The sequence below is a fragment of the Cenococcum geophilum genome, assembly GCF_001692895.1.
Source record: "Cenococcum geophilum 1.58 unplaced genomic scaffold K441scaffold_2, whole genome shotgun sequence".
NCBI classification, from domain to species: domain Eukaryota; kingdom Fungi; phylum Ascomycota; class Dothideomycetes; order Gloniales; family Gloniaceae; genus Cenococcum; species Cenococcum geophilum.
In genome coordinates, this window is record NW_027137560.1 from 521,422 (window position 1) to 537,919 (window position 16,498).

At 35.8% G+C, this 16,498-nt stretch overlaps 1 protein-coding gene across 1 annotated transcript; it reads left to right on the forward strand.

Moving 5' to 3' along the window:
• Positions 1 to 14,218: 14,218 nt before the first annotated feature.
• On the forward strand, positions 14,219 to 14,413 carry K441DRAFT_534062 (uncharacterized protein; the record flags this gene model as incomplete). Its single annotated transcript, XM_067642314.1, has 1 exon — positions 14,219 to 14,413. A coding segment is annotated over one exon (195 nt), but the record flags the coding sequence as incomplete, so codon positions are not given.
• Between the last annotated feature and the right edge of the window lie 2,085 nt (positions 14,414 to 16,498).

A 16,498-nucleotide genomic window follows, 5' to 3' on the forward strand; every position in this document is an offset into this window, starting at 1 on the left:
TCATCATACTATCTACGAACCGTAGCTACGTGATATCCCCTTGTGTAACCAACAGAGGCAATTATCTAAATTATATAGAATCGATATAGAAACCTAGCTTTAGTAAGATATATATAGTATTAAATAATCGCCGCCTCCCTAGCGGGAGATATACGGTATTGGTTTATATGGGCAACTTAATAAAATTAGTATTTACCACGGAGTCGTTTTTAAAAAGTAGGAGGAGGAACTTAATAGGTATTCGCGTAAGCTTAGTAGTCGCAATATAAGCCGCCTACTTACTAGGTAGTAAAAGCAGCTTATATATAATCTTCTACATCTAATACTTAAGGCCAGCAAGGCATAGGTGTAGATTAGTGGTATATTTTATAGAGTTAAGGTATAGAAAAGTAACTAAGAAAGTTAGTGTTTACTCCTAAAGCGGCAGTATACTTCTTTAGGCAATAAGCTAGCCATAAGAGGAAAGCGGTCTACTAGCGCGGTTATAACTAAGGTATAGTTAAAACCCCATTACCTACGTTACTAACACTTTTAAATAAGTAAGTATTAACTATAATATTAATTAATAATCATAAAATACGGCAATTTAGATTTAACCCTATTAATAAGCTTATTAGTTTAGAAGGTAGAAAAGTGGTAATAATTTAGAAGGACTTTAAAGATAATTACCCCTTTTAATACTTTAATAAGCCTAGTAATATTATCGCGATAACAAATATTAAAGGGCCTTACTAATGTAAATATATAGTATTTATAGTTAATATTACTATTTAACAATATATCGAGGCAATAGTATAAAAAAAAGATGTAATTATATTATATATATAGCTAGCAGATCTAAATGGGAAGAAATGGATATTAAAGTAGATATATAATATATTAAAGCATAAAAATAAAGCGGGTTTAGGACAGAAATTAATAATTTAGTTATATTATATATTGCAATTAGTATAAATAGGAAGTTTTATATATAGATTAATAGTATTTTATATAAATAAAAGCAAGATTTTTTTTGTAGAAGTAATTGCAAATAAATACTTATAGCGTTTTAGTTTTTATAAAACTTAATTAAAACATGATAGGTAAGCGGGATATATATATAATATATTATTATCACTATTTATTACTTTACGTCTAATTTGGATCCCTTTTAGACCTATATAGACTACTTCTTATATATATATATAAAGAGAATACTCGATTTAAAAAAACCGTATAATCTATTTTCTATATAATATATTATAGGTTTAATTTATATATAAAGAATTATAAAATAAATTAAAACAGCAATAGGTAAGAGATAATAGTTTAAAGCGTTAGGTATAAATTAGTATTAGTTTTTATATTTTTGGTTAATAGTCGAGAAATAAGTAGGATTAAAAAAGTAAAAGTAGAAACCATTTAAAATAAAGGTATTTAAAAAGAGGCAATTAAAGTAATTATAATAGAAAAAAGCCTAATTATAGTTGTAAGGTAAGAATGTAGATAGGGAGTCTAATAATAGAATAATAGGTATATTATATAGACAGAGACAAATCCTTAAGGGAAAAGGAGGAGTCTGTATGCGAGGTAGGAAGGGTTTTCCCTAGGCACGTATAGAGTACGTACCTTATAGGCAAGTTACCCCTAGATTGCCCCAGGGTCGCCCATACCTTACAGCTATATAACTATCTATTTAGGTTTTACCTAACAATGCCCCCCCCTTTAAAAAGGGTCGTCCCCGATTTTTTATATACTTAAGCCTTAATAAAACCCTATAAAAAACCTTAGTAAGGAAAAAATTTAGAGGGGAAAGAGCGTCTTAATTTTGCGTATAGAGAGACGGGTAGTACATATACGCGGCGCGAAGATATTAAGGAACTTTAACTAGCTGTTAAAGTTATCTAATTAGTTAGATTAATTTTGCCAAGACTCCCCCATATTTAACCAAGCTAGTAGCGATTTTATATACCTAGTATAGAAAATCCTAATTAGTCCGTTTAATAGGTAGAGCTAGTAAAGCTTAATACCGTTACCTAAATTTAGTAGACTAGAAATATTCCAAAAGCTCGCTTATATAGGTAGGTCGCTAATACCTCGCGGGTCGGTTATAGGTTATTCGCATACAGCTAAATTTATAAACGGTAAGGCTATATACCTATTAAATCCGCTACTAACCCTACTTTGGCCTTACGCTATACTAATATAGCGCCGTATATACTTCGTGGGTAGATTATAGGTTACTTATATACAGCTAGGTTTAGGACGGTAAGGCTATATGCCTATTAAATCCGCTACTAACCTATGCTTTTACCTTACGCGTTATCTATATAGTATATACGTAAAATAGTATAAGTTATTGGTATAGGTTACTACTAGCGGGTTACTAGTAGGTTATGGACCTTAGTTAAATAGACCCCGGTTATAAACGGGCCTATTCTCTAATATATAAATAATCTACTTAGCTAGCATAGAGTAACGGACTAGGTTTAGGAAGGGTGCTTTCTAAATTAAGGCTATAGTTCTTATAGCAATCATTACTTATTCTTTAATTCCTTAGGACGTCCTCTACTCCGCTTTAATATAGGTTATATTTTAATAGCGGCGCTTACTTTTCGCCTACGCTTTAGCTATAAGGCTAGGGTATCCCGCTTACGGTACTTATTTAGCAGTTATTAATAATTCTTAAGTTCTATCTCGTATTTCTATTTACTATACTTATTTAGCCATCCTAGCTATTTAATAAGGTACTATAGTTATCTAGTACAATTCTAGTAGGCGACAATTGCTTTTACTTCCCAGCTACCTTCCTTAAGCTCTTCTACTACTAGGGGTTAAAACCTAGGGCGTGACCTATAAGGCTCTAGTAGGGAGATATAGAAGATTAGGTAGAGCCGTGCTATAGTAGGTAAGAGCTCTAGCTTATATACTTGCTACCCTACGCGCTTTAGGATCTAAAACGGTCCTATAAACTTATAGTTAAGCTTTTTATAAGGACGTTTTATGTAGATATTCTTAGAGGAGAGCAGGACTCGTTCACCAACGGCGAAATGCTTGGCTAGATGGTAACGATTATAGTATTTTACCTAAAGCTTTTAGGCGTATATTATCGACGCCGCCGCTACCTTATATGTAAGGCGCAGGCGTTATAGGTACGTCTCTATAAGTTGGACATTTATTAACTTAGACCCCTTTCTACCTTACTAGGCGTCTTAAACGCTGTCCAGAACTCTATTAGGACGTTTAGTAGCTAGCTATAGGCGAGCTTAATAGGGAAACGCTTTATTATGGCATAGACCTTAGAGTTATAGGTAAAGGCTGCTTTTTTAAGTAGGGAGGCCTAATTAAACTATTCCCAGTTTGTAAATATACGTAGGTATACCTTAAGCTCCTAGTTCTAACGCTCTATCTAACTATCTATCTGCGGGTAAAATATAGTGCTAAGTTTACGTTAAACGTGGAGATAGTAGCACATAGTGCTCCAGTACTCGCTTATAAATACACTACCCCTATTAAAGACAATATTATCTAAAGGCCCTATTTATATAAAGACTCTAAATAAAAGTTCTACAAGTTGCGTAGTATTAATTGTCTTACGCACTAGCTTTATAAAATATTCTATAAAGATAAGGACGGAGTTATACTCTACGCTATTAGGAGTCTTAGACTCTAAGAGATCCGTAATAAAGTTAAGTAAATAATACCGCTAGGCTCGGGTAGGGGCCTAAAGAGGCTGCAGCTTACTATAGGGTTTATAGCGGCGCGATTTAAAGCATTAGTAGGTATTGTAATTATCTAGGTATTTGTAAAGGTCCTAGGTAAGGCCGTTCCAAGCATACTTTCACGCGATTACCTTAAAGGTATAGTTAAAACTATAGTAGCCGCCCATAGGATTGTTATAATTCCGCTTAAGGATATTCTATTATAGTGGTGTGCAATTCGGCACCTAGACCTTATTATTTTACCTTAGGAGTCCTTAATTATTAAGGGTGTAGTCCTTATTACTAGCAGAAACTTATTTCTAGGTTAACTAATTATATATAAAGCGTATAAAGGCGTCCCTTTTTTATACTCCGCGAATAAAATTAACTAGTAACTTAAGGGGGTATTCTATAAACACCGTTTCGGCTAAAGCAGCTACTACTACCTCTTGCCGTAGCATAAGACTTTACATAAAGTTAGTGCCAGCGAAGTAACGTATAATGTGTAGGTAACTCGCTAGGTTATTACGGGGGACCATAGCCTAGGCTAAGGGGTCTTCCCTAGGGTTAAGCGCTATTAGGCTAGTTAAAGTAGTCTTAAAGAGAATAGTAGGACGCTTTAGTTCGCCGGCGCTAAGTTTATAAGGGTTACTCGTATACTATACGCATGCTACTCGCTAGTATAGTATAGTAGCACTAGGGCCGCCCACAAGGCCTATAACCCGCAACTTTTGCTATAATATAGGCAGTATAGCATTAAAGATTATCCTCTTACTACTATCTTTAAAGCCTTTAGCATAATCCGGGCGCCGGGATAGTATATTAATAGGATTTATCTTACCTAACTTATATTTAATCTCAAAATTAAACTTAGCTAGTTTCTTGGCGTACTAGGCCTAGCAAGTAGATAAGCTCTTAGTAGTTATAAAGTACCTAAGATTATTATAATCGCAGAGCACGCGCGTTATATACGCGGCGTATTTAAGGTAATAGCGCCACGTCTTAAAGCATTACACTATAGCGAGTAGTTCTTTATTATATATATTATACCGTATTTCTAGGCTAGTAAGCTTTTAACTATAATAGGCGATCGGGTACCAGTAGAGTTAATCTCCCTACCCTAAAGGCTGTAGAAGTATACCGTCATAGGCATAATTAAAAGCGTTAGTAATTACTATTAGGGGTAGATTAGGGTTAAAGTGGCAAAGTAGAGGAGCCTGCGTAAATGTAACGCGTAGCTTACGGAACGCCTACTACGCGTTATCAGGCTAGGACCAGGGTTAATACCATTTAGTAGGCCCTTTTAACTTACGCTTCTTTTTCTTCTCCCTATCTAACGTTAGGTCGCGATGTACCTATACAAGATATATATATAGGGGGTATACGGTATCCGAGTAGTTCCAGATAAATCGCCTATAAAAGTTAGCAAAGTTAAGGAAGACCTAGATATCCATATAGGACTTAGGCTTAGGCCATTCCTTAATAGCTTTTACGCGGTTAGGGTCTATTACAATACCCCTAGGGGTAATAATAAAGCCTAGGAACTTAACGTTCTTAGTATAAAAGATGCATTTTAACAGTTTAGCGTATAGGCCCTAAGCGCGAAGCTGTTATAGTACCTACTTAACATACTTAACGTGCTTATCCTCGTTATTTAAGTAGATAAGAATATTATCTAGGTAAACTACATAGATAGTATCTACTAGGGTTCCTAGAGCTTTATAAATATAGCTCTAGAAAGTTATAGGGGCGTTAATAAAACTAAAGGGCATTACTAGGTACTTAAAGTGACCGTAGCGTGTCTTAAATACTGTCTTCTATTCGTCTCCCTTTTTAATGTGAATTCTATAGTACGTATTACAAAGATCTAGCTTTATAAATATCCTCGTATAGCTAAGCCTATTAAAGAGTTCGCCGACCAATAGTAGGGGGTACCGATTTTTGATTATAATCTTATTTAGGCGTCTATAGTTAACGCATAGCCGCATTATACTATCTGCTTTCGGCATAAAGAGGATAGGCGCTCTAGTAGGCAACTTACTAGGCCTAATCTAGCCCTTTTTAAGAGCACTATCTAGGTACTCTTGTAAGATCTATAACTCTTTCTATAAGAGGTTATAGAGGGGTATTTATAGTAGCGTCCTACCTTCTTCTAAGTCGATTATATGGTCGTACTTAGAGTTCTACAGTAGTATGCTTACTAGCTTATTAAAGAAGACATCGATTTCCTCCTTATATACATTTAGCAGGCCAAGGGCCACGGAGGTTAAAGCGACTATTACGTAGTAGTGTACTTCTAGGAGCCAGTAAAGAGAAGGGTGCGGCTAATATACGTTTTATAGGTATACTTACACTAAAAGTGTATACAGCTCTGCTATAGTATACTTAATAGTTTCGGGGTTTTAATTACCTCCCCCTTACGTATAGGTGATCTACGCTAGCACTAAAGGGTCTCCACGGGTACTCGCTGCCAGTAACGGTAGGTCCTTTACTATATTTATAACCGGTATCTCTACGTCCAGAGGGTTTGCACGGGTACTTACTACCAGTAACAACAGGTCCTTTATTATATTTACAACTAGTATAAAGAAGAAGTCTTCTAGCTATAGCGAATAAACTATTTTACTAGCCTCGATATCTACTAGGAAAGCATTAAGGGTGACTATTTAGAGGCGTTTAGGGTCTAAAGTACCCTAAATAAACTATCTAGAACGGAAGCTAATTAATAAATCTACTTCCGTAAGCCAATCCCATTTAAGAACTATATTATAACTATTAAATAAGCCGCCCTAAAAGGTCTGCGGGCCGATAGTACAAGAGGTACCTTAGGAGTCGCTAGTGGTAACCGTTAGATTATAAGTATCCCAGATTATCATCTAGTTGCTATTAAGGAAACGTACAATAGGTTTACGTAAACGTAGCGTATAGCGTATAGGCAGGTTAAACCTACGGACGACATCTTAATTAATAAGGTTAATTTGGTACCTATTATTATATAAAGTACGTAGGCGGACTTCGCCCTAGGGCGTATCTATCGCGATATATACCATAATACGTTTCTTCTCTCCCTCTATATTAGGCCCTAGTTATAGTTAAAAGAGATACGCTACTAGGGTTTTAGGTTTTCTAAAGCCTAAGCTAACTTCTCTTTATTAGCCTACTTCTAGTGTTCCTTATAGTGGCCGCCTACGGTCCTTTAACTCGCCTACGTAACACCAGCGTCTAGGGGGTCCCCTAAGCCATCCGGCTTTTAGGTAGTCTCCCTAGGAGTTTGCTTAGAAAAGCGTCGCCCTTTTTAGGTTCTGTTCCCTAAGCCTAACTCTACGGAGCCTATCCTGCGGCCGCGCTTTATACGCAATAATTTGCCGCTGCTACTTACGCGATCTTTCGCAAGCTTTATAGTATTAAGCAATTGCTCTATATAGCGGATTTTATTAAAGAGGTCTTTAGTGGTTTTTACCCGTTAGGCGAAGTTCTGGCGGAAAAGCTCTACTTATAAGTAGGCTAGGAGACGTAAGAACTAAAAGTCTACCTATTATTTAGGATTAATAAAAGGGGTATATAANAANAGGTCCTCTAAGNTANATATACGGGCTAGNAANANNTTANACCTNTAGTTCTCNTTTATAATAGCCGTATAGTATATTATAGCGTTATTAAAGCGTCTTACTATAGGGTTCCTAATCTGGTCTTAGACTATAGTCTTAAATTTGTCCTATAGTAAAGGACCCTTATTCTTAGTGCCTAACCGGCAATAAACTAGTTAGGCGATTATCTTCTCTTTTATAAGACCTTTAATGGCCTAGCGCGTGCGTCGCTTATAGTTATAGTCAGTATTATTAACCTTAAATCAATTCTTAACTGCGGCGATCCACCAGTTAAAATGCTGTTAAGTAGTACCGCTAATATTGGGTAGTGACTTCTTAACTAGGGCGTTAAGATTTATTTAGCGTATACGTTCGCTATATAACTTATACTCTTTACTAAAAAGGCAATAGGAGGGCTTTATTAAATCGATAATACTCCATAAGTTGGCTATTTTCTTAGCTAGCTCATCTAGCTCCTTTATATTAGCAGTATTAGGTAGGACGCTAGTAACCTTACTAAGCTCCTATTAAGCCTAGGTATATAAGTTAAACTAGTCTTTAGCGTTCGTAGATATTTAATCGTTTTAGGATTTAGAAAATGGCTTAAATGCTACTAGTATACTTCTAGCGGTTTCGTCTGCACTAGATCCTAAGGCGTTCTGCGGTTGCATCGCTAGCGTATTACCATTAGGTATAGGCGTCGGTTTTCTTTTTAAAGGCATTATAGAAAAATTAAACCAGCTATCCTCCTAAGGGGATTAGTAAGGATTTAAATGTAAAGTAAGGATATAGATAGGGAGTCTAATAATAGAATAATAGGTATATTATATAGATAGAGACGAATCCTTAAGGGAAAAGGAGAAGTCTATATGCGAGGTAGGAAGGGTTTTCCCTAAGTACGTATAGAGCACGTACCTTATAGGCAAGTCACCCCTAGATTACCCTAGGGTCGCCCGTACCTTACGGCTATATAACTATCTACTTAGGTTTTACCTAATAATAGTAATATTATTAATAGTATTATATAGGGATATAAAGAGTAAAAGGGTTAACATCCACTAAATATAGTAAGAATTATTTTAGTAAGACTAGAATTAGCAGTTAATAAGGTTTTTATAATGTTTTTAAATTAATTAAAAGTAGCTTAGTAGTTGGAAGAGATTGTAGTTAATAAATATTATATTACTTTAAACTATAAATATATATTTTAAAGTAAATATAATAATTAGGGAAGTTAATAATAATAAAAATATAAATAGTATTATTAATATTATTATTACTGCCAAATAAAGAGAAAGAATTGTATTAAAGAATATACTTTAAAAAGGACTAAATTAAAATATTTAGGGTAAGAATAGTAATGGTCAATATAATATAAACAAATTTTAAAGACAAGAGGAGAAGGAGAGTATTATTTTAAATATTAATTAAGAAAGAAATGTGTTAATATAGAATAAAAAAGGTAACAATATATTATAATATAGTTAAAAAAGATAGTATATTAGTTAATTTTATAAAAGAAAAATAGTAAATTATTATAGTAATAAGTGTATTGGAAATAGGTATGAATATACTAAATATTATTTATATAAACTAGCTATATATATTATTAAATTATATATAAAAGAGTAAACAATTAGATAGTAAGCCTGTATCGGGAAATAGAGGCTCCCCGTTTAGGTAATCCGCGCCTCGCTTATGACTTTCGCGCTACACCCTAACTAGTAATCTTCCTCAACAACCACTATAAAAGGCCCTCCTTTCGCCATCTTTTATCCTCTATCCTTCTTACCTTTTTCTCTCTACTCTATCCATTTCCCCCCTTCTAGCTACCCCCTTTATTGCGCCCTAATTATCTATTATAAGGCTTTTTTTTTTAAAACTCTGCCGCAGTATATGCACTGTCCCTAACTCTACTTCCGTTAATTTACTCCTCCCTATTATTTTATTTCTATATACACTGTACCGTCTACTTTTAGGTACCCTAAGCCGCTGCTAGAGAAGCCGCTTCTAGACTTGTCCCTATAAGCAATTTATAAACACCTCTCCTTCTCTCTTACGCACTCTCCCTATCCTTCTCTTATTAACTTTTACTCTCTTCTTTTAGGCGAGTTATGGCTGCGGTTAAAGTAGCAATACCTCCTACTAATCGCATAGTTAATGCTAGCCTATACGTTTAGGAACTTATTCTCTACCTTAGGGTTACTAATAGTATTTACTACGCACTACCTAATATATATTTTAGCTAAAGAATATATAGCGCTTATACTATTATCTCAGCTCTAATTACCTTGCATCGCACTCTCTAACTTTAGCCTTTTAGTGGAATACGCTGGCTAATCCGCGCTCCGTTATCCGTATCCCACTAGGGCTAAATCCCTTAGTAATAACGCGGTAAGTCACTAGTATAAGGTATTAATTTCGTTCTTATAACCTTTATATTACCATTATAGCCCTTATAGGATGCTCCGCCTTATATAAAGTATTTAGCGTAGTTATAATATTGTAATATAACTAGTAGGGAGCGTAACTAGCAAGGAGCTAGTGCCTAGAAGTTAGCCAATAATAGCTCGGCGATAGTGTTAGGCGCGCTATAAGATGTAAATAGAGCCCTTTAAGCCAACCGTCTAACCGGTATAGGGTAATGCTGGCAAGAATTAGTTATTAATATATTATCTAATATAGCTTCGTCCTATATAAGGGGTTAGCCAATAATTGAAGAATTAGCTAATAATTGGCGGTTTTGTTTAAAGTGATATAGATCCTTAATTAGCTAAAAAATGCGGACGGTAAGTTATAACGTAGATAGGCATACTAAGATGCGGAAAACGGTCTAGAGGGTTTCTTGCAATATTTGCTAGCCAATTACTTAGGGAGCTATATATACTCTTATTACGATAGAGCCTCCGCGGCGCCTATAAGTATAATATACAATTATCTTAAAGACGCTAAGGGCAATAGGACTTTAAGCTAGTCCTTACTCCCCCTAATATAGGTAGCTTACTTATACTACCCCTTATAACTAAGCCTATGCGCTAGGATGCGGCATTTATATAGGTTCCTTACAATCCTACCTTAGGCGGCGTTGTCGGCAACAGTATATAAAGTAATACTCCTTAGCTTAGAGAGGTAGCCATATATTTTAACCTTTAGACTAGCTCCTATCCTTATAACCGGAGAAACTAGCAGATCTCAGTACTAAAATAGCCTCCTCTTTTAGCACTCTTTTACTTACTCCTTTACTTACTCCTATAAAATATGTTCCTTATATTCCTTTAATACTTAAGCCTAAGACAAAATCTAAGCCTAAGCCTAAGGCGAAGCCTAAAATAACAGAACCTAACCTTGGCGAAGCTGGCTCCCCCAAATATAATAGAGAGTAGGCCGATATTAACGACTTCTTAACTAATCTACTAGACTCTAAAGCGTTGCGTTCTCCAGATCTGGGACTACTAGCTCTAGTAAGAGCTATTAATCCTTTAGGTTTACCATATTAAGGTATTATCTACGTTATAAACGGTATAAGATAATAGATATCGGCTAATATATACGTATAAACAGCGAAGGTGGTCTTAGCCCTATTCCTCTATAGATACTATAAAGTTACTAACCCGGCTAGGAAGGGGCTAACTAGGCTATAGGCGTTAAGGAGATAAACCTAGCTATAGATAGGTTGTTTAATAAAAGTAGTCTAGGTAGGTATATTAATAGCGTTACGGCTTTTATTTACTAATTAATAATAGAATTTCCTTTATTTTTAGAAGACGATATAGTTAAAGCGAGTTATAGTATAGGGGATATCTAATCCGGTAGTGGGTCGCTAAAATATTAGAATGGCGGTCTAAACGCAGCTAGTATACGCGCCCCCTCCATAGAGAATACTAGAGGCGTGTATAATAATAAGTAATCTTCCTATAGACTTATAGAGTCCCCATTTTAATATATTTAAAAATAGTCTACTAAAGTAGGACGAACCTCTCTATAAGGATCTGGGTATAATAAGTCGGCTATTTATAATATATAAGCGGAAGCGCACTTTATCCGCTAATACGGCTATCTCCTCTATAAAAGTGCTAGACTTAACCTTAGAACTAGCTCTAGAAGACTCTTATTTAGTAAACTAGTAAAGGTTAGCCTAGCTACGGGTAGAGAGCCTTATATCTAGTCTTGTATACATACCAAAGTTAACGCCGCTACTAGGCCACAGTAGCCCGATTTCGCCTCTTAGAACTAGTAATAATCTAAATACTAATAACCTAAACGGTGGTAATAAAGATAATAACGCTAATATCCCGGACTTACCTTAAAGTAATATCCTTAATTTAGTAAATACTAAGGGTATGGGCTAGATACGGGGCCGCTAGAGCCCTTAAGATAATTAGTCTCTCTATATAGATAAATGGAGGGCGATTAATACGTTAGTGAGGATATGTATATAGGTGAAGATAAAAGCAATGGCAGCGATAGTAAGGTTAGGGAGAGCGGTGAGGACAACCCTAATGGCGGCTAGGAGGTATCCTATAGGGCTAGTATAGCAACTTTACAGCGATATAAATGTAGCAATTGTCCATTTTAGGATAAGCGGCGCGGTTTAATAGGAATAAGTCTTAAACGGCTTAACGGGAGCACGAGGCCTATAAGAATATTGTAATATCTAAAGTTATCATTAGTACGCCGCCACTCTGGATCTAAAGTAGATATTATAACTTAGTCTACCTTCCTTTAAATATCCTCTCTAGGAGCGAAGGTAGTATATAACTATACTATTAACTATAGACAGAGCGATTATGCGGACTATTAGCTAATCGATATTACCCTTTACTAGGTGCTAGAATGCACAACATTAGTGACGGCAATTGTCTATTAGAATGAGATAACGTCAAAGTTATCTTTAAAACCGTTAATAATTATACGCGACTTGCTTAGTAACGTAGGGCAACTTATCTATATAACGCAGTTAACGTCGGATTTATAGCTATTAGTAGGCTGTTAGTATAATAATATGGTAAACGTATACGCTAGTCCGAGCTTAACGTAGTAAAGCAGTAACTATACCGCTAGCAAAACTGGTACGCGTAGTCCGCACGGTAAAGGTGCTAATAATAATGCTGTTGGTCTAGATAATAACGAGGACGACAATAACAGAGATAACAATTTTAGGAATAGTAGCTAAAGCTTAAGCAGCGAAAGCTTAGGCGGTAGTAATTCTAATACTAGCGCCGCCGCCAATGATAGGCAGCTCTATAGAGAGTATAGGCGCGTATAAGTCCGAACACGTCGGCCGTAGCTAGAGTTAGACGATTGGCGCTTACTCGCATATAAGAATAAGATGGGTATAAAGTAGGACGATATATTTGGTCGCTTCCTAGATTAGACGCTAGGTGTAGTATAGGCGTACTAGCATATATTATAAGGGAAGTAATTTGTTAAGGCCGCTGCGATATTCTTAGGATCTCCTAAACCGTTCTTACGGAGTAAGGTTTATTGCAACTATAGTACTCTATCCTATTTACTGCTGGATTTCCTTACTATTTTATCTGTAGAATTATATACACTATACCAATATTAAGAAATAATTCTAATTTCCCTAAAGAAGTTAGTCTCTAAAATCTCTCCTTTTCTTTATTATCTAATTTTATCTAGAGCGGCGAAGTTTTGTAACGTTATAGAAAATTTAGAGATCTAGCCTATAATCTTCTTAATATACTTATCCTATTCTTTTTATACGTGGCTAGTTAGAACGGAGTATAGGGAGTTAAAACAATTAAAGGTATTTAGATTGGAAATAATAGCCTTAATGCTAATTAGACACCAGCTCTGCTTAATAAAAGTTCCCCTCTTACTTTAGAAATATTAAAGAAAAGCCTAGGCTTAAAAAACTATCTGTTATCGCACGCAAATTTATATAAGATTGCCACCCTAGTTAATACTTTTAATTAGACCTGTTAGGGATCCTAGGCTAAGCTAATACCGTAACTAAATATATATAAGTAAGCTAAGGTTAACCTATAGCTTGCGTCTGTGGCTTATAGTATATATAGCTAGTATTTCTTATAACCTTAAGGCTAAGCCCTACGCGGTTTAGAATGGTAAGGATACCTAGCCTAACGCTATTAAGCTTAAAGAATGCTGTAGGCTGTTTAGTATGCCACCCTAAGTTTTAAGGCAGCGTTAACAGAGCCTTAGTAAAGCCTTCTATCCTTTAACCGCATAGATACAAAGCCGAAGCCTAGAGCCACCTTTATTGCCACCTCCAAGCATTTCTAATAACGCGTTCGATCTGCGACTTCTTAAGGCACAACTTATAGTAGACTGTATTGGCTGCGACAAACTGCTTATAGTATTTAATAGACCACATCGTCTCCTAACCACGTCCGTCCTGTCTTTAAGCTCGCTACTATCTACCCTATTCTATAATCGCGCCTCCCTGTCACGGATTAACATGCCTTACTACTTTCCTTAAGCCACTTAACCGCTATAACTATATTCCCTAATACGGTTTTAGTAATAATATCCCTCTCTTAACCCTTTTATAGAAGAATTATACCTCTAGTAATAAACAGCTACTTATATAAGCTGTACAAGTTATATTAACTTAGGACTACCCCTACTCCTCTACCGCGTAACTAAAAGATAACTGCTATTAGATTCCTAACTGGGTTTAATATAATAAACTACCTTAGCTCCGGACTTACGAGTATAGTATACCTAGACTCCTCCTCTAATACTATTATTAAATATCCTTACTAAGTAGAAGAAGAGCCCGCTATTAAAGTTAAAAAATAGATCTATAAGCGGTTCTAGTAATATAGCGGGCATAAAGGTCTGCTAAAGTTTTATAGTACCTTTAAATCTGGCATCCGGCTAGAATATATAAGTAAGAATAAACTCCGCTAATATATCTAAACCTATAAGATTTATACTAAGCAACGCCTTTAATAGGCTTAATAAGTTACTAGTGCGCTTGCCTTTATTTATTTAATAAATATCATTTATATAGATCTAACGTGCGGTAATATTTCCTTAGACAATAGCCTACACGCAAAGCTCCTTAACTTTAGTAGCTCCTTATTAGATAGCTCTAAGCTATCCATTATAGTAACTACAAGCTATAAATATCCTAGAGCTAACCTAAAATTAATTTAGGTAGACCTGTTTGCCCTTAGCTCTACCCTATACAAAATCTAAATAGGTAAACCTCTATACTTTAAGCTCGGGCTTAAAGAGATAGAAATTACTAATTTATTTAAACAATCTAAGTTTTCTAAGATAAAAAGTCTAGGACTAATAGGCGATATTATTACGGGGTGCTAGTAAGGTAGGTTTATAAGTGCAGATAATATTCTTAAAGGTATACCACTTATTAATCTCCCTTAACTGTTATATACTGTAACCGACTACCAACACTGTGCTGAGATATGAGATTACCGTCTTGGAAGGATCTAAGACAGCGTCAACGCCACCCTATATATTAATTGCAGATCAATATTGCTTGCAGATCACTGTTCCCATTTCAGTTACCTATTACCCCATCATGTCTTATTACCTCTACCTTCTTCGTGTATATATAGAGACTTTAGAGCTACATTCACAATCAAGTCGTTCATTCAATTCTTTGCACTGCAAAGCTTACAGTTATAAGCCCGGATTGCACCACCTACTAACCAATCAACCTACTACCTCATTTAAGAAGTCACTACTTCTATTACCTTTGCAGTGTCTTGAGCTTCTTTACCTATCAAACGAACGGACGATTAACCCCAGTCGACGACCGTACGTACCTAACCGACGAATAAACTAACGAATTAAATCAAAAGTTTGAAACGTCAAAATAAGGTTTTCGCTAAGCCGCCAATTGGACCCTACCTGACCTATTAAAATCCTAAAATGACGACCACAAGCGAATTAAAAGTTAACCTTATCCTTAACTAGCCATCTAATTGGACATAGTGGTTCTTTATTATCCAAGACACAGCCAAAACCAATAAGGTATGGCAGTATATTGACCCGTCTAAGAGGAAAGATAAGCTTCTAACGCTAGAACTACCGAAACGGCCCACACCAGCAGACGTACGACCTATAGCTATATTAATAACCCAGCTAGAATAAGACCAATTCGCTATCTATAACTAGCTCTACGCTAAGTATAAAGATAATCTTTAAATACACCAGAAGCAAGAGTAGGCTATTAATGATATCAGCAACTACATTGTGCGAATAACGTCGGTAGCCTACCTTCCCCTTATTGACGGCCTAGATTCGGTCTACGAACGGCTCAAAACACTTAAGAAAGCGCTTACCCCTACTACCTTAGGACGAAAGCACGACGTCCTAATACAATATACGGCTCTAAAAGCCTACAACAAAAAACAGAGTATTAAGAAATGGTTAAACAACTGGCGGAACGTCTATAAGCTTACTAAGCAATTAGACCTAACGTGTTCCACCACCGAGCTGCGCACCCTACCGAGCTGCGCACCCCAAAAACCACCAAAAATCGGAAAAACTGCACCTTAATATCTTAACAATGGCTTAATAATAAATTCTAAAATTTTATAATTAGCCTTTTATACTTATTTTAAACCTCTTATTAGATTTAAAAAGTAATCTATTAAGTAGCTCTAGAGATATCGCAATTTAGCTTAAAATTAGGGGCTAAAACCTAATATCTTAATAACGGCCAGGCTTATTACGCTAGAATTTTATTAAGAGTCTTAATATAGGTATAAAAGGCTAATTATAAAATTTCGGAATTTATTATTAAGCCGTTGTCGAGATATTAAGGTGCAGTTTTTCCGATTTTTGGTGGTTTTTGGGGTGCGCAGCTCGGTAGGGTGCGCAGCTCGGTGGTGGAATACGTTACTAGACGTGTAAGGCTACAGGCCACACTACAACTTCGTTCGAGCAATTCAGCCCATCTCTTCTAGCTTTGTAGGAGCTCTAGAAGTAGACCTTATTTATAAGGAACGCAAGAATAAAGAAGCCCCATCTATTATTAACCTAATTAAGGAATTTAAGGAGCACTACCGCATGTAGCAAGCAGCATCCTCTACTACCACTGCTAATAGCTCTGCCTTTGTAACCCTATAAGGCAACTCAAATACTAGTTTAGACGCGAATTCTAATGGCAATTCCAATTCCAATTCTAAATGGAATAAGATATGCATATACAGCCTCAAGTATCGATTTGGTAACTGCTTCTACGTCATTAAGCGAAAGCGCCCTTAAGGA